Source organism: Scyliorhinus torazame, unplaced genomic scaffold, assembly GCF_047496885.1.
Source record: "Scyliorhinus torazame isolate Kashiwa2021f unplaced genomic scaffold, sScyTor2.1 scaffold_151, whole genome shotgun sequence".
Classification (NCBI taxonomy): domain Eukaryota; kingdom Metazoa; phylum Chordata; class Chondrichthyes; order Carcharhiniformes; family Scyliorhinidae; genus Scyliorhinus; species Scyliorhinus torazame.
Genome location: NW_027307878.1, coordinates 249,604 through 276,699, shown reverse-complemented (window position 1 = coordinate 276,699; position 27,096 = coordinate 249,604). Strand labels below are relative to the sequence as shown.

The window sequence follows — 27,096 nt, the reverse complement described above, 5'->3', positions numbered from 1 at the left end:
ATTTCCTTATTTATTCAACCGGAATTGTTGACAGCAGAGCAGACTCGATGGGCCGAGTGGCCTAATTCTGCTCCTATGTCTTATGGTCTTGTGGTCTAATATCAACCAAATATTCGCTCAGACTTCCCTGTTTTACAGAGAACAGGATCACATTCCCCAATCTTTGCACAAAGCGGAAGCATTTCTTCATTAGTTCCATTTTAATGATTCTGACCCGCACCCTTTCTGAGACCCTCAAATCATTCTCAGATGTGTAGACCAGATTTGAACATTAATCTAGCCGAGATATTATCAACGGTATACAAATGCATAGTTGCCTTCAACAGTTTCACCTTCGATACAAGCTTCCTGTTGATCAAGCCAATAACCTAAAATGCATTTAACAGAAGTCGCAACCTTTCCTCCCGTCACATCATCTCTCTCGCTCTTTCCACAGTGCCTTACAACTTGCAGCATTCACTTTATATTGTCTGTCCTCATTCTTCCAAGCCCCTAAACCGATCCCACAGTGTGCACTGCCCTTCTGAATATTTGTCCATTCTCTGTCACTACAAATGAGCATTCTGAATATGACAGAACTGGAAAGTAATCATTACTAAATTGAAGCATTGTTGGTATTATAAAACATAGACGGCGATGGTGCAGTAATCATCATGTATATTATAAATATCTACCTGGATATTATCAGTGGTCTGTATCATATTGTAACCTGATCATCAGTTTCTGGATTGAAGGAAGCTGCTGGTTCTGAGGCTCCGGCATTCTGATCAGTCACTTAACCGTGAACCCGTTCAGGGTTTGTTAAAGGTATTACCGGCACCATTGCAATAATAGTGGAAATACGACCACCCAACAAAATCACATGGACCAATCTCCCAACTCACTGCACTAAGGGATAGGGGGCGGGAGCCTCCAGTGACAAAACAACACGTCCTCAACCCCCCTGTTCAATAGACTGAGGTGGGAGGGGATTTTTATAATAATCATAATAATCTTTATTATTGTCGCAAGTGGGCTTACATTAACACTGCAATGAAGTTACTGTGAAAATCCCCTAGTCGCCACATTCCGTCGCCTGTTCGGGTACACAGAGGGAGAATTCAGAATGTCCAATTCATCTAACAGCATGTCTTTCGGGACTTGTGGGAGGAAACCGGAGCACCCGGAGGAAACCCACACAGACACGGGGAGAACGTGCAGACTCCGCACAGACAGTGACCCAAGTCACAAATCGACCCCTGGACCCTGGCGCTGTGAAGCAACAGTGCTAACCACTGTGCTACCTTGGCGCCCAGTTTGAGCTCCGTTTCAACCGCAGCTCACAAATCCAATGAAGCGACAGGAAACTGGAGGCTCCCTGGTAGCAGGAGCTGTGGATCTTCGACTGAGTGTTCACAACCGACTGTCCCCCTTAAATACTCAAGTTCTGTTGTGAGGTGGACTGTGGGCGTGGCCTAATTTGCCGATATGAGGGCGTAATTTAATTTCAATTCAGCTCGGTGGAACAGTGCTCCAGAGCAGTCCAGGTCTGCAGTCTCCAGATCCCCGTCATCTAAACTATCAGCTCCAGGCAGCAGAACGATGGGAAGCCTCCTTGTTTTCACCCTGTGTGTCTGTTTACCCGGTGAGTACCAATCAAACTAACCCACATTGTGTGGATTTAATATAAAGCTGCCCGAATCCATTCCAATTACAGACCCTGTCTGGGGTTTTAGCCCTGATGTGTGTTTCTGGCTATGATGGTCCATTAAACTGTCTCTGTTTAATTTCCAGGATGTTTGAGTCAGTCAGTGACACAGAGCCCGGCAGCGGTGACCAGGGAGGAGTGTCAGTCCCTCACCATCACCTGTGTTTTAGATAGTGGAGGCTATACTGTTAAATTGAAGAGCGGGGATTTCTTCAGACAAACCCAGCCCGGCACACAGCGGGAGCGGGTCTCCAGCGGAGGGAGGTTTTTTGTGTCGGTGAATAAAGCAGCAAGGACATTTTGGCTGGAAATTCGGGATGTGAAAGTTGAAGACAGCGTCACCTATTACTGTAAAGCTCAGTATGAATACTGGAACACACAGTGATGGTTCTCGGCTTCCCGCGATACAAAATCCCTCACTGCGGATTATCACATAAACAAATGTAAAAGCGGAGTTAATCTGCCCTGAAACCTCCACAGTTCCGCCTCACACTGTCTATTCCATGCTCTGGTTTATAATGAGACTGGATCATTCCCGTTAACATCTTGAGTTTTATAAACGCTGAGTGTGTGTGGATGTTGATGCTTTTCCCGGAATTAGTGTCAGTGAATGGAGATTGGGAATGACTGATCCCAGTGACAGACCCTCAGACCAGTCGGATCCTGTTCCAACAGCTGGAACCGGGAACCGCAGTCCCCACTGCTGAAGTTATGTCCCCACGTTCACCATATAGCCGGGGTTTTTATATTGACTTGCCATACGGTGCTACTTTGGGATATTCACAGTGACGGAGATCTGGACAATTTCCTCCGTACAAAGCAAATAACAATTCGCCCGGCCTGGCAGCGAATTTTCGGGCTGATGTTATTGTGGCTGTAACCTGGTTACGTTTCATTGTAATTTCCACCATTTTCATCTTTCTTTTCCATTTTTCTTGGTTTACATGAAGCGAATATTTCCTGCCTCGTACAATTTAGTCATAGCTCAGGGCCTCACAGAGAACGGTTTAAATCAACAAAGTCTTTGAAACGTTGGGTGTTGTTTATGTATTTCAAACCTCCGAATAATTGGGCAGCTTCGAATGACTGGTGATCATTTTCCTGCGGGTTGAGGTGTCAGTGGTTATTGTACCGGGGAGTCTGAGAACCGTATCACTGTGTGATAACTGGTACGATGCTTCTGCAGAGGGATCTGGGACGGTGGTGACTGTCACAGCCGGTAAGTGTCTCCAAACCCCGCTGTGTTACAGAGTGTGTCGGTGAATGTTCAATTTATAATTATGATCTGTATTTCTTAAAACCGATTGAAACTGGAGCTCATCTGTGTTATAAGTAATATTATTGGCTGCAGATCATCCGCGATGCTGAGGAATCCTGGAGCATCCGCGATGCCGAGGAAGTTGTGGATAGCACATCCAGTGAGTTGGTCACACCGCAGATTAAAATTACTGAGGCAAATAGGGAATGGGTGACCAACAGACAGAGGAAGAGTAGGAAGGCCGTGCAGATTTACCGTTTTGGAAACTGTTGGGGGAGATGGCTCACCAGGGGAAGGTGGCAGCAGCCAGGTTCATGGCACCATGGCTGGCTCTGCTGCACAGAAGGGCGGGAAAAAGAGTGGCAGAGCTATAGTGATAGGGGATTCAATTGTAAGGGGAATAGACAAGCGTTTCTGCGGACGCAAACGAGAATCCAGGTTGGTATGTTGCCTCCCTGGTGCAAGGGTCAAGGATGTCTCGGAGCGGCTGCAGGGCATTCTGGAGGGGGAGGGTGAACAGCCAGCTGTCGTGGTGCATATAGGCACCAACGATATAGGTAAAAAAATGGGATGAGGTCCTACAAGCTGAATTTAGGGAGTTAGGAGTTAAACTAAAAAGTAGGACCTCAAAGGTAGTAATCTCAGAATTGTTACCAGTGCCACGTGATAGTCAGAGTAGGAATGACAGGATAGCTAGGATGAATACGTGGCTTGAGAGATGGTGCAAGAGGGAGGGTTTCAAATTCCTGGGACATTGGGACCGGTTCTGGGGGAGGTGGGACCTGTACAAATCGGACGGTCTGCATCTGCGTGGGACCGGAACCAATGTTCTCGGGGGTGTGTTTGCTAGTGCAGTTGGGGAGGGTTTAGACTAATGTGGCAGGGGGATGGGAACCGATGTAGGAAGTCAGTGGGGACGGAAATAAAAGGCAGGAAGGGAGAGTGTGTAAAGCATGACCAGAGAAAGCAGGGCAGAGAGCAAGGAAAGTCTACATTAAACTGCATTTATTTCAATGCAAGGGGCCTGACGGGCAAAGCGGATGAACTCAGGGCATGGATGGGCACATGGGACTGGGATATTATAGCTATGACTGAAACATGGCTAAGGGAGGGACAGGACTGGCAGCTCAATGTTCCGGGGTACAGATGCTATAGAAAGGATAGAACAGGAGGTAAGAGAGGAGGGGGAGTGGCGTTTTTGATTAGGGAGAACATCACGGCAGTACTTAGAGGGGATATATCCGAGGGTTCGCCCACTGAGTCTATATGGGTGGAACTGAAAAATAAGAAGGGAGAGATCACCTTGATAGGACTGTACTACAGGCCCCCAAATAGTCAGCGGGAAATTGAGGAGCAAATATGTAAGGAGATTACAGATAGCTGCAAGAAAAACAGGGTGGTAATAGTAGGGGACTTTAACTTTCCCAACATTGACTGGGACAGCCATAGCATTAGGGGCTTGGATCGAGGGAAATTTGTTGAGTGTATTCAGGAGGAATTTCTCATTCAGTATGTGGATGGGCCGACTAGAGAGGGGGCAAAACTTGACCTCGTCTTGGGAAATAAGGAAGGGCAAGTGACAGAAGTGTTAGTGAGGGATCACTTTGGGACAAGTGACCATAACTCCATTAGTTTTAAGATAGCTATGGAGAATGATAGGTCTGGCCCAAGAGTTAAAATTCCACGTCCACTGTCCCTGGCTCCTTCAAGTGCAGGAAGTGTGTCCAGTTGCAGCTCCTGTTAGACCGCTTGACGGCTCTGGAGCTGCGGATGGACTCACTTTGGAGCGTCCGCGATGCTGAGGACGTCGTGGATAGCACGTTTAGCGAGTTGGTCACACCGCAGGTGAAAAGTACTGAGGGAGGTAGTAAATGGGTGACCAAAAGTCAGCAAGAGTAGGAAGGCAGTGCAGGTGTCCTCTGCGGTCATCTCCCTGCAAAACAGATATACCGCTTTGGATACTGTTGAGGGAGATGGCTCACCAGGGGAAGGCGGCAGCAGCCAGGTTCATGGCACCGTGGCTGGCTCTGCTGCGCAGCTGGGCAGGAAGAAGAATGGCAGGGCTATAGTGATAGGGGACTCAATTGTAAGGGGAATAGACAGGCGGTTCTGCGGACGAAATCGAGACTCCAGGATGGTATGTTGCCTCCCTGGTGCAAGGGTCAAGGATGTCTCGGAGCGGCTGCAGGACATTCTGCGGGGGGGGAGGGTGAACAGCCAGCTGTCGTGGTGCACGTAGGCACCAACGATATAGGTAAAAAACGGGACGAGGTCCTACAAGCTGAATTTAGGGAGCTAGGAGTTAAACTAAAAAGTAGGACCTCAAAGGTAGTAATCTCAGGATTGCTACCAGTGCCACGAGCTAGTCAGAGTAGGAATGTCAGGATAGAGAGGATGAATACGTGGCTCGAGAGATGGTGCAAGAGGGAGGGATTCAAACTCCTGGGACATTGGAACCGATTCTGGGGGAGGTGGGACCAGTACAAACCGGACGGTCTGCACCTGGGCAGAACTGGAACCGATGTCCTAGGGGGGTTGTTTGCTAGAGCTGTTGGGGAGAGTTTAAACTAATGTGGCAGGGGGATGGGAACCGGTGCAGGAAGTTGGAAGGTAGTAAAACAGGGACAGAAATAAAAGGCAGTAAGTGGGAAAGTGTAAGGCAGAGAAGCCATAGTCAAAAATCAAAAAGGGCGACAGTACAAGGTACAGTGACTGAGGGGAGCTCAGTGAATAGGACCAGGAATACCAAAAGAAATAAAACGGGAAGTGAAAACATTAATGGTAAGCGATGCGGCAGGTTGTTACAGGAAGATGTGGGTTCGACGACAAGGAAAATTAGGAGAAAGGTTAAGAGGAATTATAACTTAGGAGAGGTTACTGATCGAGGTGTTAAGATTCAGAACAGAGGTAAAAAAGCCAACATAAGTGTACTTTACCTGAATGCTCGTAGTATTCGGAATAAGGTAAATGAGTTGATGGCGCAAATCATCGTGAATGACTATGATTTAGTGGCCATTACTGAAACATGGTTAAAGGATGATCACGGCTGGGAGTTAAATATCCGAGGGTATCAAACTTTTCGGAAAGACAGAGTGGATGGTAAGGGAGGTGGTGTAGCTCTGTTGTTTAAGGATGACATCCGGGCAACAGTAAGGGATGACATCGGTGCTATGGAGGATAAGGTTGAATCCATTTGGGTGGAAATCAGGAATAGTAAGGCGAAAAAGTCACTGATAGGAGTAATCTATAGGCCACCAAATAGTAACATTATGGTGGGGCAGGCAATAAACAAAGAAATAACAGATGCATGTAGAAATGGTACAGCAGTTATCATGGGGGATTTTAATCTACATGTTGATTAACCAGGTCGGTCAAGGCAGCCTTGAGGAGGAGTTTATAGAATGTATCCGCGATAGGTTCCTCGAACAGTATGTAATGGAACCTATGAGGGAACAAGCGGTCCTAGATCTGGTCCTGTGTAATGAGACAGGATTGATTCAGGATCTCATAGTTAGAGATCCTCTCGGAAGGAGCGATCACAATATGGTGGAATTTAAAATACAGATGGAGGGTGAGAAGGTAAAATCAAGCACTAGTGTTGTGTGCTTAAAAAAAGGCGATTACAATGGGATGAGAGAAGAACTAGCTAAGGTAGACTGGGAGCAAAGACTTTATGGTGAAACAGTTGAGGAACAGTGGAGAACCTTCCAAGTGATTTTTCACAGTGCCCAGCAAAGGTTTATACCAACAAAAAGGAAGGACGGTAAAAAGAGGGAAAATCGACCGTGGATATCTAAGGAAATAAGGGAGAGTATCAAATTGAAGGAAAAAACACAAAGTAGCAAAGATCAGTGGGAGACTAGAGGACTGGGAAATCTTGAGGGGGCAACAGAAAGCTACTAAAAAAGCTATAAAGAAGAGTAAGATAGATTATGAGAGTAAACTTGCTCAGAATATAAAAACAGATAGTAAATGTTCCTACAAATACATAAAACAAAAAAGAGTGGCTAAGGTAAATATTGGTCCTTTAGAGGATGAGAAGGGAGATTTAATAATGGGAGATGAGGAAATGGCTGAGGAACTGAACAGGTTTTTTGGGTCGGTCTTCACAGTAGAAGACACAAATAACATGCCAGTGACTGATGGAAATGAGGCTATGACAGGTGAGGACCTTGAGAGGATTGATATCACCAAGGAGGTAGTGATGGGCAAGCTAGTGGGGCTAAAGGTAGACAAGTCTCCTGGCCCTGATGGAATGCATCCCAGAGTGCTAAAAGAGATGGCTAGGGAAATTGCAAATGCACTAGTGATAATTTACCAAAATTCACTAGACTCTGGGGTGGTCCCGGCGGATTGGAAATTAGCAAACGTGACACCACTGTTTAAAAAAGGAGGTAGGCAGAAAGTGGGTAATTATAGGCCAGTGAGCTTAACTTCGGTAGTAGGGAAGATGCTGGAATCTATCATCAAGGAAGAAATAGCGAGGCATCTGGATGGAAATTGTCCCATTGGACAGACGCAGCATGGGTTCATAAAGGGCAGGTCGTGCCTAACTAATTTAGTGGAATTTTTTGAGGACATTAACAGTGCGGTAGATAACGGGGAGCCAATGGATGTGGTATATCTGGATTTCCAGAAAGCCTTTGACAAGGTGCCACACAAAAGTTTGTTGCATAAGATAAAGATGCATGGCATTAAGGGGAAAGTAGGAGCATGGATAGAGGATTGGTTAATTAATAGAAAGCAAAGAGTGGGGATTAATGGGTGTTTCTCTGGTTGGCAATCAGTAGCTAGTGGTGTCCCTCAGGGATCAGTGTTGGGCCCACAACTGTTCACAATTTACATAGATGATTTGGAGTTGGGGACCAAGGGCAATGTGTCCAAGTTTGCAGACGACACTAAGATAAGTGGTAAAGCAAAAAGTGCAGAGGATACTGGAAGTCTGCAGAGGGATTTGGACAGGCTAAGTGAATGGGCTAGGGTCTGGCAGATGGAATATAATGTTGACAAATGTGAGGTTATCCATTTTGGTAAGAATAACGGCAAAAGGGATTATTATTTAAATGATAAAATATTAAAACATGCTGCTGTGCAGAGAGACCTGGGTGTGCTCGTGCATGAGTCGCAGAAAGTTGGTTTTCAGGTGCAACAGGTGATTAAGAAGGCAAATGGAATTTTGTCCTTCATTGCTAGAGGGATGGAGTTTAAGACTAGCGAGGTTATGCTGCAATTGTATAAGGTGTTAGTGAGGCCACACCTGGAGTATTGTGTTCAGTTTTGGTCTCCTTACTTGAGAAAGGACGTACTGGCACTGGAGGGTGTGCAGAGGAGATTCACTAGGTTAATCCCAGAGCTGAAGTGGCTGGATTACGAGGAGAGGTTGAGTAGACTGGGACTGTACTCGTTGGAATTTAGAAGGATGAGGGGGTTCTTATAGAAACATATAAGATTATGAAGGGAATCGATAGGATAGATGCGGGCAGGTTGTTTCCACTGGCGGGTGAAAGCAGAACTAGGGGGCATAGCCTCAAAATAAGGGGAAGTAGATTTAGGACTGAGTTTAGGAGGAACTTCTTCACCCAAAGGGTTGTGAATCTATGGAATTCTTTGCCCAGTGAAGCAGTAGAGGCTCCTTCATTAAATGTTTTTAAGATAAAGATAGATAGTTTTTTGAAGAATAAAGGGATTAAGGGTTATGGTGTTCGGGCCGGAAAGTGGAGCTGAGTCCACAAAAGATCAGCCATGATCTCATTGAATGGCGGAGCAGGCTCGAGGGGCCAGATGGCTTACTCCTGCTCCTAGTTCTTATGTTCTTCTGTTAATTGGGGCAAGGCAAATTTTGATGGTATCAGACAGGAACTTTCAGAGGTAGATTGGGGAGACTGTTGGCAGACAAAGGGACGGCTGGTAAATGGGAGGCTTTTAAAAATGTGTTAACCAGGGTGCAGGGTAAGCACATTCCTTTTAGAGTGAAGGGCAAGGCTGGTAGAAGTAGGGAACCCTGGATGACTCGAGATATTGAGACTCTGGTCAAAAACAAGAAGAAGGCATATGACGTACATAAACAACTGGGATCAAGTGGATCCCTTGAAGAGTATAAAGATTGTCGAAATAGAGTTAAGAGGGAAATCAGGAGGGCAAAAAAGGGACATGAAATTGCTTTGGCAAATAATGCAAAGGAGAATCCAAAGAGATTCTACAGATACATAAAGGGGAAAAGAGTAACTAGGGACAGAGTAGGGCCTCTTAAGGATCAACAAGGACATCTATGTGCAGAGCCACAAGAGTTGGGTGAGATCCTGAATGAATATTTCTCATCGGTATTCACGGTGGAGAAAGGCATGGATGTTAGGAAACTAAGGGAAATAAATAGTGATGTCTTGAGAAGTGTGCATATTACAGAGGAGGACGTGCTAGAAGTCTTAAAGCGCATCAAGGTAGATAAATCCCCGGGACCTGATGAAATGTATCCCAGGATGTTGTGGGAGGCTAGGGAGGAAATTGCGGGTCCCCTAACAGAGATATTTGAATCATCGGCAGCCACAGGTGAGGTGCCTGAAGATTGGAGAGTGGCGAATGTTGTGCCCTTGTTTAAGAAGGGCAGCAGGGAAAAGCCTGGGAACTACAGACCGGTGAGCCTAACGTCTGTAGTAGGTAAGTTGCTAGAAGATATTCTGAGAGACAGGATCTACAAGCATTTAGAGAGACAAGGACTGATTCGGGGCAGTCAGCATAGCTTTGTGCATGGAAAATCATGTCTCACAAATTTGATTGAGTTTTTTGAGGGGGTGACCAAGAAGGTAGATGAGGGCATTGCAGTAGACGTTGTCTACATGGACTTTAGCAAAGCTTTTGACAAGGTACCGCATGGTAGGTTGTTGCAGAAGGTTAAAGCTCACGGGATCCAGGGTGAGGTTGCCAATTGGATTCAAAATTGGCTGGACGACAGAAGACAGAGCGTGGTTGTAGAGGGTTGTTTTTCAAACTGGAGGCCTGTGACCAGTGGATCGGTGCTGGGTCCACTGTTATTTGTGATTTATATTAATGATTTGGATGAGAATTTAGGAGGCATGGTTAGTAAGTTTGCAGAGGACACCAAGATTGGTGGCACAGTGGATAGTGAAGAAGGTTATCTAGGATTGCAACGGGATCTTGATCAATTAGGCCAGTGGGCCGACGAATGGCAGATGGAGTTTAATTTAGATAAATGTGAGGTGATGCATTTTGGCAGATCGAATCAGGCCAGGACCTACTTACTCAGTTAATGGTATGGCGTTGGGGAGAGCTATAGAACAAAAAGATCTAGGAGTACAGGTTCATAGCTCCTTGAAGGTGGAGTCGCAGGTGGACAGGGTGGTGAAGTAGGCATTCGGCATGCTTGGTTTCATTGGTCAGAACATTGAATACAGGAGTTGGGACGTCTTGTTGAAGTTGTACGAGACATTGGTACGGCCACACTTGGAATACTGTGTGCAGTTCTGGTCGCCCTATTATAGAAAGGATATTATTAAACTAGAAAGAGTGCAGAAAAGATTTACTAGGATGTTGCCGTGACTTGATGGTTTGAGTTATAAGGAGAGGCTGGATAGACTGGGACTTTTTTCCCTGGAGCGTAGGAGGCTTAGGGGTGATCTTATAGAGGTCTATAAAATAATGAGGGGCATAGATAAGGTAGATAGTCAACATCTTTTCCCAAAGTTAGGGGAGTCTAAAACTAGAGGGCATAGGTTTAAGGTGAGAGGGGAGAGTTTCAGAAGGGCCCAGAGGGGCAATTTATTCACTCAGAGGGTAGTGAGTGTCTGGAATGGGCTGCCAGAGGTAGTAGTAGAGGCGGGTACAATTGTGTCTTTTAAAAAGCATTTAGATAGTTACATGGGTAAGATGGGTATAGAGGGTTATGGGCCAAGTGCGGGCAACTGGGACTAGCTTATTGGTAAAAACTGGGCGGCATGGACTGGTTGGGCCGAAGGGCCTGTTTCCATGCTGATTTCAGAGCAGAATATGATTCTGGAGTTGGGTCCAGGTCTTTCCTGTGGAAACTGTATATGGAGCAGGAGGTTAGAGGGATAGGGGTAGTGGTAATTGTGGATGGGTGGTGTTGGCGGCGGTTGACAGTTTGTGGACCATTACTCGGTTTAATGGCACATGCTCAACATCACAGGCTCTCTCATTCCTAACTGTTTTTAATGAAAGCAGATTGTCGATCGTGCGGACTCCGCTGTCGGAGTTGGACTGTCAGGGGGGTCTCTGTCTGTCCATTTGGGCACCAAGAACATAGAACATACAGTGCAGAAGGAGGCCATTCGGCCCATCGAGTCTGCACCGACCCACTTAAGCCCACATTTCCACCCTATTCCGTAACCCAATAACCCCTCCTAACCTTTTTGGTCACTAAAGGCAATTTATCATGGCTAATCCACCTAACCAGCACATCTTTGGTCTGTGGGAAGAAACCGGAGCACCCGGAGGAATCCCACGGAGACACAGGGAGAACGTGCAGACTCCGCACAGGCAGTGACCCAGCAGGGAATCGAACCTGGGACCCTGGCGCTGTGCAGCCACAGTTCTACCCACTTGTGCTACCATGCTGCCCCCCGTGCTGACCACGTCGGGTCTTAGAGCTCTCTTCACGGCAGCCGTTCGTTCTCCAAACTGCGCAATGTGATTGATGCACCGTGTGAATAAACTCAACATTTCAGGAAATGTATATACCGACATTTGAAACAGTCCGGAGAAAAATCACGAGGTTGATCCCGTCTTTGGAGGTAATTTCTATGAAGGAGTTTCAAAGAAAGAGACGTAACCTTATTGAGACATATAGGATACTCTGGGGGCTTGACAGGCTGGATGCTGAGAGGATTTCCTCTTGTGTCTCGAACCAGAGAGCATGATATCTGAGTCAAAGCACGCCAGGTAAAACAGAGATCAGGAGGAATCTGTTCTCTCAGAGAGCCGTGAATCTGTGGAATACTGGCGCTAAGCATGTTCAAGGCTGAGAGAGGCAGATATTTAATCAATGAGGGGATCGAGCGCTAGGGGCATAAGGTGGGACAGTAGAGTTGAGGATTATCGTCATGAAAAATATTAAGATGGATAAGTCCCCAGGGCATGATGGGATCTGCCCCAGAATACTGAAGGAGGCAAGAGAGAAAACTGCTGAGGTCTTGACAGAAATCGTTGGACCCTCACTGTCTTCCGGTGATGTCCCGGAGGACTGGATAATAGCCAATGTTGTTCCATTGTTTAAGAAGGGTAGCAAGGATAATCCGGGGGACTACAGGCCGGTGACCCTTACGTCACTGGTAGGGAAATTACCGGACAGAATTCTTCGAGACAGGATCTACTCCTATTTGGAAGCATGTTGACATATGAGCGAAAGACAGCACGGTTTTGTGAAGGGGATGTTGTGTCTCGCTAACTTGACTTTTTCGAGGAGGTCACAAAGATGGTTGCTGCAGGTAGGGCAGTGTATGTTGTCTATATGGATACAGAACTTGCTAGGTCATAGAAGGCAGAGAGTAGCAATGGAAGGGTGCTTTTCTGATTGGAGGGCTGTGACTAGTGGTGTTTCGCAGGGATCAGTGCTGGGACCTTTGCTGTTCGTAGTATATACAAATGATTTGGAGGAAAATGTAGCGCGTCTGATTAGTCAGTTTGCGGACGACACAAAGGTTGGTGGAATTGCGGATAGAGATTAAGACTGTCAGGGGATACAGCAGGATTTATTTCCTTTGGAGACTTGGGCTGAGAGATGGCAGATGGAGTTTAATCCGGACAAATGTGACGTATTGCATTTTGGAAGGTCTAATACAGGTAGAAAATATACAGTGAATGGTAGAACCCTAAAGAGTATTGACAGGCAGAGAGATCTTGGGTACAGGTCCACAGGTCACTAAAAGTGGCAACATAGGCAGAGAAGGTAGTCAAGAGGCATACGGCATGCTTGCCTTCATTGGCCGGGGCATTGAGTATAAAAATAGCCACGTCATGTTGCAGCTATATAGAACCTTTGTTAGGCCACACTTGGAGTATAGTGTTCAATTTTGGTCGCCACACTACCAGAAGGATGTGGAGGCTTTCGAGAGGGTGCAGAAGAGATTTACTAGGATGTTTCCTGGTATGGAGGGCATTAGCTATTCAGATAGGTTGAATAAACTATGTTTGTTCTCACTGGAACGATGGAGTTTGAGGGGACGTAATAGAGGTCTACAGAATTATGAGGGACAGAGACAGAGTGGATAGCCAGAGACTTTTTTTCCAGGTAGAGGGGTCAATTACTAGCGGGCATAGGTTTAAGGTGCGCGGGGGGGGGGGGGGGGGGCGGGCAACGGGGGTGACGGGGGGGACGGTTTAGAGGAGATTTACGAGGCACGTTTTTTACACAGAGGTTAGTGGGTGCCTGGAACTCGTTGCCCGAGGAGGTGGTGAAAGCAGGAAGGATAGTGACCTTTAAGGGGCATCTTGACAAATATATGAATAGAACGGGAATAGAGAGATACGGACCCCAGAAGTGTAGACGATTTTAGTTTAGACGGGCAGCATGGTCGGCTTGGAGGGCCGAAGGGGCTGTTCCTGTGCTCTACTTTTCTTTGTTCTTTTGATTATATTAGATTAGCCATGACCTCATTGAATGCAGGAACAGGCTCGATGGACCGAGTGGCCAACGTCAGCTCCTACTTCTTATTGTCTTAACATAGAACATAGAACATAGAAAATACAGCACAGAACAGGCCCTTCGGCCCACGATGTTGTGCCGAACCTTTGTCCTAGATTAATCATAGATTATCATTGAATTTACAGTGCAGAAGGAGGCCATTCGGCCCCCTGAGTCTGCACTGGCTCTTGGAAAGAACACCCTACCCAAACTCAACACCTCCACCCAACACCAAGGGCAATTTTGGACACTAAGGGCAATTTATCATGGCCAATCCACCTACCCTGCACATCTTTGGACTGTGGGAGGAAACCGGAGCACCCGGAGGAAACCCACGCAGACACGGGGAGGACGTGCAGACTCCGCACAGACAGTGACCCAAGCCGGAATCGAACCTGGGACCCTGGAGCTGTGAAGCAATTGTGCTATCCACAATGCTACCGTGCTGCCCTTAAGAACAAATAAATCTACACTATATCATTTTACGGTAATCCATGTACCTATCCAATAGCTGCTTGAAGGTCCCTAATGTTTCCGACTCAACTGCTTCCACAGGCAGTGCATTCCATGCCCCCACTACTCTCTGGGTAAAGAACCTACCTCTGATATCCCTCCTATATCTTCCACCTTTCACCTTAAATTTATGTCCGCTTGTAATGGTTTGTTCCACCCGGGGAAAAAGTCTCTGACTGTCTACTCTATCTATTCCCCTGATCATCTAATAAACCTCTGTCAAGTCGCCCCTCGTCCTTCTCCGTTCTAATGAGAAAAGGCCTAGCACCCTCAACCTTTCCTCGTAAGACCTACTCTCCATTCCAGGTAACATCCTGGTAAATCTTCTTTGCACCTTTTCCAAAGCTTCCACATCCTTCCTAAAATGAGGTGACCAGAACTGTACACAGTACTCCAAATGTGGCCTTACCAAAGTTTTGTACAGCTGCATCATCACCTCACGGCTCTTAAATTCAATCCCTCTGTTAATGAACGCGAGCACACAGTAGGCCTTCTTCACAGCTCTATCCACTTGAGTGGCAACTTTCAAAGATGTATGAACATAGACCCCACGATCTCTCTGCTCCTCCACATTGCCAAGAACTCTACCGTTAACCCTGTATTCCGCATTCATATTTGTCCTTCCAAAATGGACAACCTCACACTTTTCAGGGTTAAACTCCATCTGCCACTTCTCAGCCCAGCTCTGCATCCTAGCTATGTCTCTTTGCAGCCGACAACAGCCCTCCTTACTAGCCACAACTCCACCAATCTTCGTATCATCTGCAAATTTATTGACCCACCCTTCAACTCCCTCATCCAAGTCATTAATGAAAATCACAAACAGCAGAGGACCCAGAACTGATCCCTGCGGTACGCCACTGGTAACTGGGATCCAGGCCGAATATTTGCCATCCACCACCACTCTCTGACTTCCAGCGATTAGCCAGTTCGTTATCCAACTGGCCAAATTTCCCACTATCCCATGCCTCCTTACTTTCTGCAGAAGCCTACCATGGGGAACCTTATCAAATGCCTTACTAAAATCCATGTACACTACATCCACTGCTTTACCTTCATCCACATGCTTGGTCACCTCCTCAAAGAATTCAGTAAGATTTGTAAGGCAAGACCTACCGCTCACAAATCCGTGCTGACTATCCCTAATCAAGCAGTGTCTTTCCAGATGCTCAGAAATCCTATCCTTCAGTACCCTTTCCATTACTTTGCCTACCACCGAGGTAAGACTAACTGGCCTGTAATTCCCAGGGTTATCCCTAGTCCCTTTTTTGAACAGGGGCACGACATTCGCCTCTCTCCAATCCCCTGGTACCACCCCTGTTGACAGTGAGGACGAAAAGATCATTGCCAACGGCTCTGCAATTTCATCTCTTGCTTCCCATAGAATCCTTGGGTATATCCCGTCAGGCCCGGGGGACTTGTCTATCCTCAAGTTTTTCAAAATGCCCAACACATCTTCCTTCCTAACAAGTATTTCCTCGAGCTTACCAGTCTGTTTCACACTGACCTCTCCAACAATATCGCCCCTCTCATTTGTAAATACAGAAGAAAAGTACTCGTTCAAGACCTCTCCTATCTCTTCAAACTCAATACACAATCTCCCGCTACTGTCCTTGATCGGACCTACCCTCGCTCTAGTCATTCTCATATTTATGGTCTTATGGTGTAATAGGACTACAGCCAGGTTAGAGACCTGCAGCGGCTCGTCCAATACCTGCCCCTAGACAGCAGGAGCGTGACACAGCATACTTCAGAAAAAGATTATTGCAGCTCCAGATGGAATTTTATTAATGTGCAATACGTCACTGAAATTAGTTACGTTGTACCAGCCATTTATTTCATTTGCCTTCATATAAGATTCACTTTGCTCCTTGTTTTCCACCATCAGATGTAAATGTGATAGTTTGGGAATGCAGACACTTCCTATTTTGAATGCAGATGTTTGAAAGGTGGGAATGCGATAATTATCAATATCCCTGATTATTGTTAAATGAAACAGTGACAGTGCAGTGCGAGAATGAGGATCATGTCTTAAAATAATAAAGGAGAACGGTAACATAGAGGACAATTATAAGCTGCGGGAATGTTAATTTAGAACCAGCAATATATAATTAATGGAGGGGAAAGAAAGATTGGATGATCTCTGAATACAGCCAGATACACGGGTGCATTATCGGGTTTGGAGATGAAAGGACTGAAATGGACTACGGTCTGGAATGCTGCATAGGATCCAGTCTCCTCAGTTCAGAAACGATCTCCATGCTTGGGAGGAAATTTAACAAATATTCCTGAGATACATTACTGTGAGTTGAAATTAAGTTCTTTAGACCGAGATTCCATGTAATGTAGAGCTCGGAGATGTAACTTCGCCAGAACATACAATGTGTTCAAGGGGCTTGGCAGAGCAGATACTGGGTAAGTGTATCCACGCTGTTTAGGTTATAACTTGGGATCCCAGTTTCAGAATATGTGTTTCGGCAGTAGAGTAAAGAAAAGGATACATTTCTTCAGTTAATCAATTCTTGTGAATCTTTGATTTCTGTTCCTCAGGGAGTTCTGGATTCTCAGATGTGAGTTTATTCATAGAAGTGTTCAATAGATGATTAGATACAAAAGTATCAAAGGTAATGGCGACAATGGGGGACTAGTTGTTGAGGTAGGGGATCAGCGATGATATAAATGAATTGCGGGTCAACTTTGAAAGGAGGTCTCGTCGGTTTTGCTTCTACCCGTTAGAAATTATCTTTTGAATCTTGCAGTTCAGCGGACGGAAATCAGCAACAATGCAAATCTCTCTGGAAAGATTCAACATGTTGGGTCCATTTTCACCGAAGGATGAAGAATCACGAGGAGGATTGATACATAAATTAAATTATGAACATAAATCTCAATGGCGATTTGTGCGTTCTTCCAGAGGAAGGGACGGTGAACATGTAATAGTCATTAACAGAAAACAGACACAAATTGAAAACAGATATTTCAACTCAGAGACATCAGGATATACAATTCGCTGCCACATTGAGTGGTTGGCGCAGAGACTATTGATTCAGAAATGGGTAGGATTGAAAATAAAGGAAGGGAAACAGAATGGAGCGAAACAAGGTGCTGGATGGAAATGGCCAACTCGATTTCGGGTGGGTTAGGCTGACCTGGAGTATGCACAGACATAAATCAGTTGGGCCAAATCGTTCATTCCTCTCCAGTAAATTATACACAATGTAAAACTTACAGAAAAGTCCGCTCAGAGAACCCGGGAAAGAATCAGTTAATAAAGAGAAAGAATTGTAATTGTCAGAGAGCCGGAAGAGGCAGTTGCCAGTGAGTAACAGTAAACCCACTGCGGAAACTGAACAGACTGAACCCAGCCGACAACTGAGAGACTTTGGGACAAGTTCCCATGATCACGAAAAGCAAAGACAGCGCAAAGTAAATGTAGAAATAAAATGAAACTAACAGTAAATGATTCAATTTAAAGAGAAACGGAGAAAAATATTATTGATTGAAGAAAATAGACAAATAGAGTAAAAGACAATCAGAAACTCCGGGAAATTATAAATTGCAGTCAGTGATTGACATATAATTACGGATGCCCAACGTCGGTTTGTATCCATAGCCAATGAATCGCAATCAGTTTCTGTTGGATCTTGCTGCGCTAAGTGATAAATGCAGTTCGGTTACACTCGGCCAATTATATCAGGAAACAGATTGTCTCACTGATATGACAATGTTCCCTCGCGTCTGTCCCTCAGCAAGGAAAATAGGAGCAGAAATGTCACATCCACGGTAAAACCATACAGAAGTAAGGATTGCATTAGGCACCACGGGCAGATGCTGCCCTTTTGACAATGAAATACAATTCTTCCCATGAACCATTTAATTTTCCCATAAATCTGCATTTTCCTATCCCGGTCATTGACCATTGCCAGATTATAAACCTTTGTGGAATCAGCTCCCACCACTCATTCCGACAGTGCATGGCGGAACTTTCGAGCTTGTGGCGTTAAAGATAATAACCACTCATCCCTCACTGGTTCGTGTTGACATAAAAGTTCATACAGTTCAAGCAGAATTAAAATAAAAACAATGCTATAAACAACTGAGCTATTCGCGTGATTGACAAATAATGGCTCTCCGAATAAAACAAACGTCGTTTTTTTCATCCGCCAGATTCCTGTCCCTTGGTGTCCAAGAACCCGCCTCTCCAAACTTCTGCTCCCGGTGACACAGTTACTTTAAACTGGGAATATTCAGGATTCTGTCAGTACACAGTACACTGGTACCGTCACTCCTCAGGACAGGCTCCGGAATACCTGCTTCAGAGACACACTTCAGGACAGGAGAATAAAGAAAACGCTGCCGGTGGGAGAATTTCTGCTTCTATTGATACTGCCAAGAGAATCAGCCGGTTAAAGATCTCCAAACTTCAACAGAGCGACTCTGCTGTGTATTGCTGTGAGCTGAGCCGCCGCGCAGCACAGTGATTCAGAGCACGGAAAGAGCTGTACAAAAACCTGAACATGGTGAGGATTACACACACAGTGATTCAGGGCACGGAAAGAGCTGTACAAAAACCTGAACATGGTGAGGATTACACACACAGTGACACAGAGCACGGAGAGAGCTGTACAGAAACCTGAACATGGTGAGGATTACACACACAGTGACACGGAGCATGGAGAGAGCTGTACAGAAACCTGAACATGGTGAGGATTACACACAGAGTGATACAGAGCACGGAGTGAGCTGTACAGAAACCTGAACATGGTGAGGATTACACACACAGTGACACAGAGCACGGAGCGAGCTGTACAGAAACCTGAACATGGTGAGGATTACACACACAGTGATACAGAGCACGGAGAGAGCTGTACAGAAACCTGAACATGGTGAGGATTACACACACAGTGACACAGAGCACGGAAACAGCTGTACAGAAACCTGAACATGGTGAGGATTACACACACAGTGACACAGAGCACGGAGAGAGCTGCACAGAAAGCTGAACATGGTGAGGATTACACACACAGTGATACAGAGCACGGAGAGAGCTGTACAGAAACCTGAACATGGTGAGGATTACACACACAGTGACACAGAGCACGGAGCGAGCTGTACAGAAACCTGAACATGGTGAGGATTACACACACAGTGATACAGAGCACGGAGAGAGCTGTACAGAAACCTGAAAATGGTGAGGATTACACACACAGTGACACAGAGCACGGAGACAGCTGTACAGAAACCTGAACATGGTGAGGATTACACACACAGTGACACAGAGCACGGAGACAGCTGTACAGAAACCTGAACATGGTGAGGATTACACACACAGTGACACAGAGCACGGAGTGAGCTGCACAGAAACCTGAACATGGTGAGGATTACACACACAGTGATACAGAGCACGGAGAGAGCTGTACAGAAACCTGAACATGGTGATGATTACCCACACGGTGACACAGAACACGGGGAGAGCTGTACATAAACCTGAACATGGTGAGGATTACACACACAGTGATACAGAGCACGGAGAGAGCTGTACAGAAACCTGAACATGCTGAGGATTACACATACAGTGATACAGAGCACGGAGAGAGCTGCACAGAAACCTGAACATGGTGAGGATTACAGACACAGTGATACAGAGCACGGAGAGAGCTGTACAGAAACCTGAACATGGTGAGGATTACACACGCAGTGACACAGAGCACGGAGAGAGCTGTACAGAAACCTGAACATGGTGAGGATTACCCACACGGTGACACAGAACACGGGGAGAGCTGGACAGAAACCTGTACATGGTGAGGATTACACACACAGTGATACAGAGCACGGAGAGAGCTGTACAGAAACCTGATCATGGTGAGGATTACACACACAGTGATACAGAACACGGGGAGAGCTGTACAGAAACCTGAACATGGTGAGGATTACACACACAGTGATACAGAGCACAGAGAGAGCTGTACAGAAACCTGAACATAGTGAGGATTACCCACACGGTGACACAGAACACGGGGAGAGCTGTACAAAAACGTGAACATGGATCAAGAAAAATGGTTTAACCACTGATTAACCTGGGGTATTTGCCAATCGTGTGAATTGCTCAGTTTGTGTGGCAATGTTATCACTTTAATTGCATTTGAATTGTATTCACTGTTACAATACAATTCTTACAATGCAAACCACTGGGGACTGAGGTGATATTTTATTCCAGCCAGCAAGCTCTAACGATCTGGAATGCACTGTCAGAATGGGAGGTGGGAGCTGATTGAACAGTGATTTACAAACGGGTAAAGTTCAAATACGGGAAAAGGATAATAACAGGGCTATGGGAAAATCATGGTCGAATAGTATTTCATTCATGAAGGAAAGACATTCACCCGAGGTAGCGAATGTCATCCTTATTTCTGTTTGATTCTACCATGGATATCACTACTCAGTTCCTTTTTTCCTTGCTGAGAGACAAACCCAAGGGATCATTTTTTCATCCGTGAGCCAATCTGTTCCTAAAATAACTGGGCGGACAGTAACCCAAGCGGTTTTTATCACCAGGCACAGCAAGATCCAACATAATTTATTGCGAATCAACAGGAACTGTGGGGCGCAACTGATATTGAACACCGGTGGTCAGCGGTCAATCCCTGACTGCGGTTTAACATTTCCCGGAGTTTCTGATTGACTTTTCATCGATTTGACAATTTTCTTCTATCAATAATTCTTTTTCTCCGTTTCTCTTTAGATTTATGTATTTACTGTTAGTTTCGATTTGTTTCTAAATTTACTTTGTGCTGTTTGTGTTTCTCGTCATCGTGGGAACTTGTCCAATCTCACAGTTGTCGGTTGGGTTCAGTCTGCTCAGTTTCCGCAGTGGGTTTCACTGCTACTCACTGGGAACTGCCCCTTCCGGCTCTCTGACAATTACAATTCATTCCGCCCATTGACTGATTCTCTCCATGGTTCTCTGTGCGCAGTATTATCTGCGGTTTGCATAGTATAGAAATTGCGGAAGAGGAATAGACCATTCGGCCCAACTAAATTGTATTTGCGCATATATTTGCGATCAGAGGGTTAGATAGGGTGGACAGTGAGAGCCTTCTCCCGCGGATGGAAATGGCTAGCACGAGGGGACATAGCCTTAAACTGAGGGGTAATAGATATAAGACAGAGGTCAGAGGTAGGTTCTTTACGCAAAGAGTAGTGAGGCCGTGGAGTGCCCTACCTGCTACAGTAGTGAACTCGCCAACATTGAGGGCATTTAAAAGTTTATTGGATAAACATATGGATGATAATGGTATAGTGTAGGTTAGATTGCTTTTGTTTCGGTGCAACATCGTGGGCCGAAGGGCCTGTACTGCGCTGTATTGTTCTATGTTCTATATGCTCCAGACCAGACTGTCCCCTCCCGCGCGACATCTAATTGACCATTCCCATCCAGTCCGTGTGTCGGTCTATTCTGTTCTCTTTCCAGTATTTCCAAGTCTTCCCATAAATGTATCAATACTCTCTCCTCCAAGCTCCGTGTGGCAACAGGGTCCATATTCTCACAACCCTGTGTTTAAATTTCTTCTACTTCATATCTGCATTTGTTCGGTTCCTGATATTTATCAACATAGAAACGTAGAAAACCGGTGCAGGAGTAGGCCATTCGGTTCTTCGAGCCTGCATCACCATTCAAATGGTCATGGCTGATAATGCAAATTCCGTCTCACACTCCCACTTTCTCTCCATTCCCTTGCTCCCTTCAGCCGCAAGGGCCACGAGCAGTTCCCTCTTGAATATATCCAACGAACTGGCCCCAACGGCAATTCCACAAGTTGACAACTCTCTGAGAGAAGAAGTTCGTCCTCGTCTCAGTCCTGAATGACTCATTCTTTATTCTTAGGCTGTGACCCCCTAGTCCCAACATCGGGAACATTCGTCCCGCATCTAGCCCGTGCAGTCCCATCAGGATTGTACATGTTTCTATGAGATCGCCTCTCATCCTTCTAAACTCCAGTGAGCACAAGCCCAGCCGATCCAGTCTTTCTTCATTTGTCAGTCTTGCCATCCCGGGAATTAGTCTGGTGAACTTTCGCTGGACACCCTCAAAAGCAAGAATGTCCTTCCTCAAACTAGAAGACTAAAACTACACACAATACTCAAGGTGTGGCCTCACCAAGGCTCCGTATAACTGTAGAAAGCCATGCAATCTCCTATGCTCAAACCTTCTCTATCTGATGGCCAGCATACCATTGGCTTTCCTCGTCGCCTGTTGTACCTGCATGCCAACCTTCAAGGACTGTACATGTGAGGTTACCCTCCTTGGTGGCAAAAACAAGAAGGCAGATTATTCGCTGAATGGAGTAAGTTTAGGAAAATGGGAAGTGCAACGAGACCTGGGTGTCGTGGTGGGACAGTTGTTATTGATACTCCACGAGGGTGGCACGCTGGCGCAGTGGTTAGCACTGCTACCTCACGGCGCCGAGGACCTGGGTTCGAACCGCCGGGGCCACTGCCCGTATAGAGTTTGCACATTCTCCCCATGTCTGCGTGGATCTGACCCCCACAATCCAAACATGTGCAGGAAAGGTGAATTGGCCATGCTAAATTACCACTTAATTGGAAAAATTAAAAATAAAGTCCACGAGACCATATGTACATTTATATTGCATTAGATCTTGTCACCAACATGCCTCCGACGTGGAGTATTAATAACAACATAACACAGTGTAGTATAAACAGTGGCCAAATCAAGTGCGATATGAGCAATGGCATGGTGTGTGCAGCAGTAACTGATACTGCACCTACTATAATGAAATAAAAGAGTAAATGCTGGAAAATCTCAGCAGGTCTGACAGCATCAGAATGGAGAGAAAAGAGCTAACGTTTCGAGTCCAATGACTGTCAAAGCTTTGACAAAGAGTCATCGGACTCGAAACGTTAGCTCTTTTCTCTCCCTACAGGTGCTGCCAAACCTGGTGAGATTTTCCAGTATTTTCTCTTTTGTTTCAGATTCCAGCATCCGCAGTAATTTGCTTTTATACTATAATGAAATGATGCACTAAGCTAGACAATGCCTCTGTAGTTTACGAGGTACAATCTCAGGTAATACCACACAGAACCGTGCATCATCGAAATATCAAAACATTTTAGATAGTAGTAGGAGTAGGCCATTTGGCGCTTGGAGCCTGTTCCTCCATCCAACATGATCACAATGTGGCTGTTTAGCACAGGACTAAATCGCTGGCTTTGAAAGCAGACAAAGCAGGCCAGCAGCACGGTTCAATTCCTGTAACAGCCTCCCCGAACAGGCGCCGGAATGTGGCGACTAGGTGCTTTTCACAGTAACTTCATTGAAGCCTCCTTGTGACACTAAGCGATTTTCATTTCATTTCAATAGTTCTCTATTAAAACTATACCCCAGCACATTCCCCATACACTTTGACACATTTAGTGTTCAGAAATCTATTTCCTTCTTAAATATATTCAGTAATTTTGCCACCACAGCTCACTGACCGAAAAATGTTCATTTCTAGATTTTATAGATCGTGCCTCCATTTTCACTGCACTTGGTGCTATTGCTTCTGAGTCATGTCTCGATAATTACTTGCCCCAATGATATCGGAATTGATATTCCACCAGCCAGGTATCAATTGTTCCTTCACTAAAACTTTAAATTCATACTGAACCATTTTAAGGCACTTTCAGTATGTACGGTTTATTAGGACAAAGCATTTGCCTGCGATCGGCTCGACCTCATCCGCCCTCCCATGTTAGCGATGAGTTATTTCAAGTTCCTTCGTTGCAAATATCTTTCAATATTAGTGTATCAATGCAACACTAAACACCAGAACACTTACAAATACGCAAACCACGTATCCATCAACTAAAAGCACAATATGTCAGAGATTGAAAGAGGCAGATTTTTATCAGAGACCAAACTTCAGCTCAGAGTTAACAAGAGGAATTCTGATTGATGGAGATGCAGAGAACTATCTTGGGGCTAGGAGGGACCACAGAAGCTGCAGTCAGCAGTTTCATAGAATATACAGTGCAGAAGGAAGCCATTCCACCGATCGAGTCTGTACCGGCTCTTGGAAAGAGCACCCTACCCAAGGTCCACACCTCCACCCTATCCCCATAACCCAGTAACCCCACCCAACACTAAGGGCAATTTTGGACCCTAAGGGCAATTTATCATGGCCAATCCATCTAACCTGCTCGTCTTTGGACTGTGGGAGGAAACCGGAGCACCTGGAGGAAACCCACGCACACACAGAAAGGATGTGCAGACTCCACACAGACAGTGACCCAAGCCAGAATCGAACCTGGGACCCTGGAGCTGTGAAGCAATTGTGCTATCCACAATGCTACCGTGCTGCCACGTTGGCAATGAATTCACTCCCCTTCCTAAGGGAACAAATGAAAGGCATGGACTCGTTTCTTAATTTGTTTGTTCACCGATCTGTAACTAAAGTGCATGTTGGAAGTTAATTGCCCCTCTGGAGACTCTCATTGTTATAAGTGAGGGACCCTTTGCACGCCTTGCAGAGCGAGTATGTACACCTGGCATAATTCAATTGGTTCCTGAAAGACGATGCATGGACCAGCGAATGGACCATTTTATGTCATTTAATACCCAGCACTCGCTATTATTGGTGTCCCAGGTAAGAGAGGAATCTCAACTATAATATTTGTTTTTCTTCTGAATCTCCAGAAATCTTGTCTCTTCCTTTTAAGGATCGTGCTGGAAACGTTATTGCATTGTGGTATATTAGAGTGCATCAACTAATTTTTTATTACAGAGCAGGACAATAAATGGTCAATAAATTACCCGTCACACTTATAGAACAACTGTTTATTAGACTGCAGAAATATGAATTATAATGGTTAGCATTGCACGGACGTTATATTGTTAAGCATTGCAACCATTTGCTACAAATTGTTATTGGGCTGCAGGGTGGCACAGGAATGGGGAGGGACTAGTCTAATAGGGCAATGAGGCAATTGAAACAATCGGGAGAATGCTGAAATAGAGGCGTTATTAGGCAATCATAGAATCAGTGCAAATGGAGGCCATTCGAACTTGCACCAACCTCTGAAATGTGTACTGCGCCCAGGCTCCATCCCCTGCGCTTTCCCAATAACCCCTGAGCCTGACCTAACCTACACACCTGTTTTAGACACGAAGGGGCAATTTAGAATAGCCAATCCACCTAACCTGCATATCTTTGGGCTGTGGGAGGCACCCAGAGGAAACCACACAGACACAGGGAGAAAGTACAAACTCCACACAGACAGAGACCCAAGGCCAGAATTCGGCCCATCGAGTCCGCATCGGCATTTGAAAAAGCACCCCACCCAAGACCACACCTCCACCGTATCCCCGTAACCAAGTAGCCCCACCCAACCTTTCTGGAGACTAAAGGGCAATTTAACATGGCCAATCCACCTAACCTGCATATCTTTGGATTGTAGGAAGAAACCGGAGCACCCGGAGGAGACCCACGCAGACACGAGGAGACACACAAAAACTATTACAATGATCGGGAGTGTAGATATATGAAAGTGGTCAATAAGGGTTTGAGTAGCTCTTCAGCTAAGGCAGACTTTCAGACGGGCGATACAATGGGCTGTGGAGAAATGTAGAAGTTTGCAGTGTCCGGGCCTCTGGTCGGTTTGGGAATGTGGGCGTTTGGAAGTTCAGCCCACGGTCAAGCAGGAATTGAATATTGTAAATGGTCTGTAACTTCAGAAGAGGGCCAGCCACGGGAATAGACCCAGTGGAGAGCGGAGTTTGTTGCAGGGGCTGATTGCGATATTCTGTGAATTGACAAACGTTTAATCCAGCATTGGATTAGCATCAAGTAGTAATGCCTTTGGATTAATTGAAATCTGGAGGTGCGAAATGGGCAGGTCAGGAGGGATTCAGCAGCGGAATGGACCAGGGAGTAGCTGTTTTTTGGAATCTGCTCAGTGACGCTTGTCTTTTCTCTATTACAGCCAACTTGGTGGCGATCATCATCCTATCCCGAGGACGGTGCGGACTGTCTCGGTGTATCACCTACTACCTGGTAGCGATAGCAGTGACTAACCTCCTTGTCATGGTCACCTCTGTTATCTTGAGCCGGATTGGTGGCATTTACTTCAGATACAGTGTCCTATCGATCACCCCCGGATGCGCTGTCAGCACCGTGCTCCTGTATGCGACCCGCAATGGTTCAGTCTGGCTGACCATGGCCTTCACCTTCGACCGTTTTGTCTCCATCTGCTATCAGAAACTGAAGACCAGATACTGCACCGAGAAAACCGCACTGCTGGTCATCGGAATGGCCATTACCCTGAGCTACGTCAAGAACGTCCCCTTTTACTTCACCTACCAGCCCCTGTACATATTGGACGGGGTGCCCTGGTTCTGTGATATTAAATCCAGCTATTACACTATACCATCGTGGCAAGCCTATGACTGGCTCGACCACATATTAACCCCCTTTCTCCCGTTCTTCTTCATTCTGCTGCTCAACGCCCTGACTGTAAGACACATTGTAGAAGCCAGCAGAGCCCGCAGGAGGCTGAAGGGCTCCGCGAGTGACGGAGATCCAGCGATTGCCAATCGCAAGTAGTCGATTGTCCTGCTCTTCGCCATCTCGCTCAGCTTCCTCCTCCTCTGGGTCACATATGTTGGACATTTCCTATACGTTCGTGTTACAGCTGAGGCCTACTTCACCGGTCTGGATTTCAACGACCCACACTTCATCTTTCTAGAAACGACCAACATGCTTCAGTTACTCAGTTCCTGCAACAACACCTTCATCTATGCAGTAGCCCAGACCAAGTTCCGAAATGAGCTGAAGAAGTTGCTCACTTTTCCCTTCGCCATTATCACGAGTTGCTTTAGGTTGAACAGTGCTTCATGATCAAGTTAAGGACTATTAATATATCCAGAATTAGGCAGAATCTGCAATCATGCTTGTTTACAAAGATGTTACAGCCACAATAGTT

The 27,096-nt window shown here is 45.8% G+C and overlaps 1 protein-coding gene across 1 annotated transcript; it reads left to right on the top strand.

The window, feature by feature from the left end:
• Positions 1 to 569: 569 nt before the first annotated feature.
• LOC140405613 (uncharacterized) lies at positions 570 to 18,593 on the top strand. Its single transcript, XM_072494159.1, has 4 exons — positions 570 to 585; positions 1,774 to 2,053; positions 2,836 to 2,906; positions 18,280 to 18,593. The coding sequence occupies exons 1-4, from the start codon at positions 570 to 572 to the stop codon at positions 18,591 to 18,593; spliced, it is 681 nt and encodes a 226-aa protein (XP_072350260.1).
• The last annotated feature ends 8,503 nt before the right edge of the window (positions 18,594 to 27,096 follow it).

Excerpts from the sequence above, each read along its gene's own strand:
- LOC140405613 (XM_072494159.1), top strand. Across the intron at positions 2,054-2,835 it reads TACTGTAAAGCTCAGTATGA|CGTATCACTGTGTGATAACT; the intron begins ATACTGGAACAC and ends GAGTCTGAGAAC. Across the intron at positions 2,907-18,279 it reads GGTGGTGACTGTCACAGCCG|ATTCCTGTCCCTTGGTGTCC; the intron begins GTAAGTGTCTCC and ends TTCATCCGCCAG.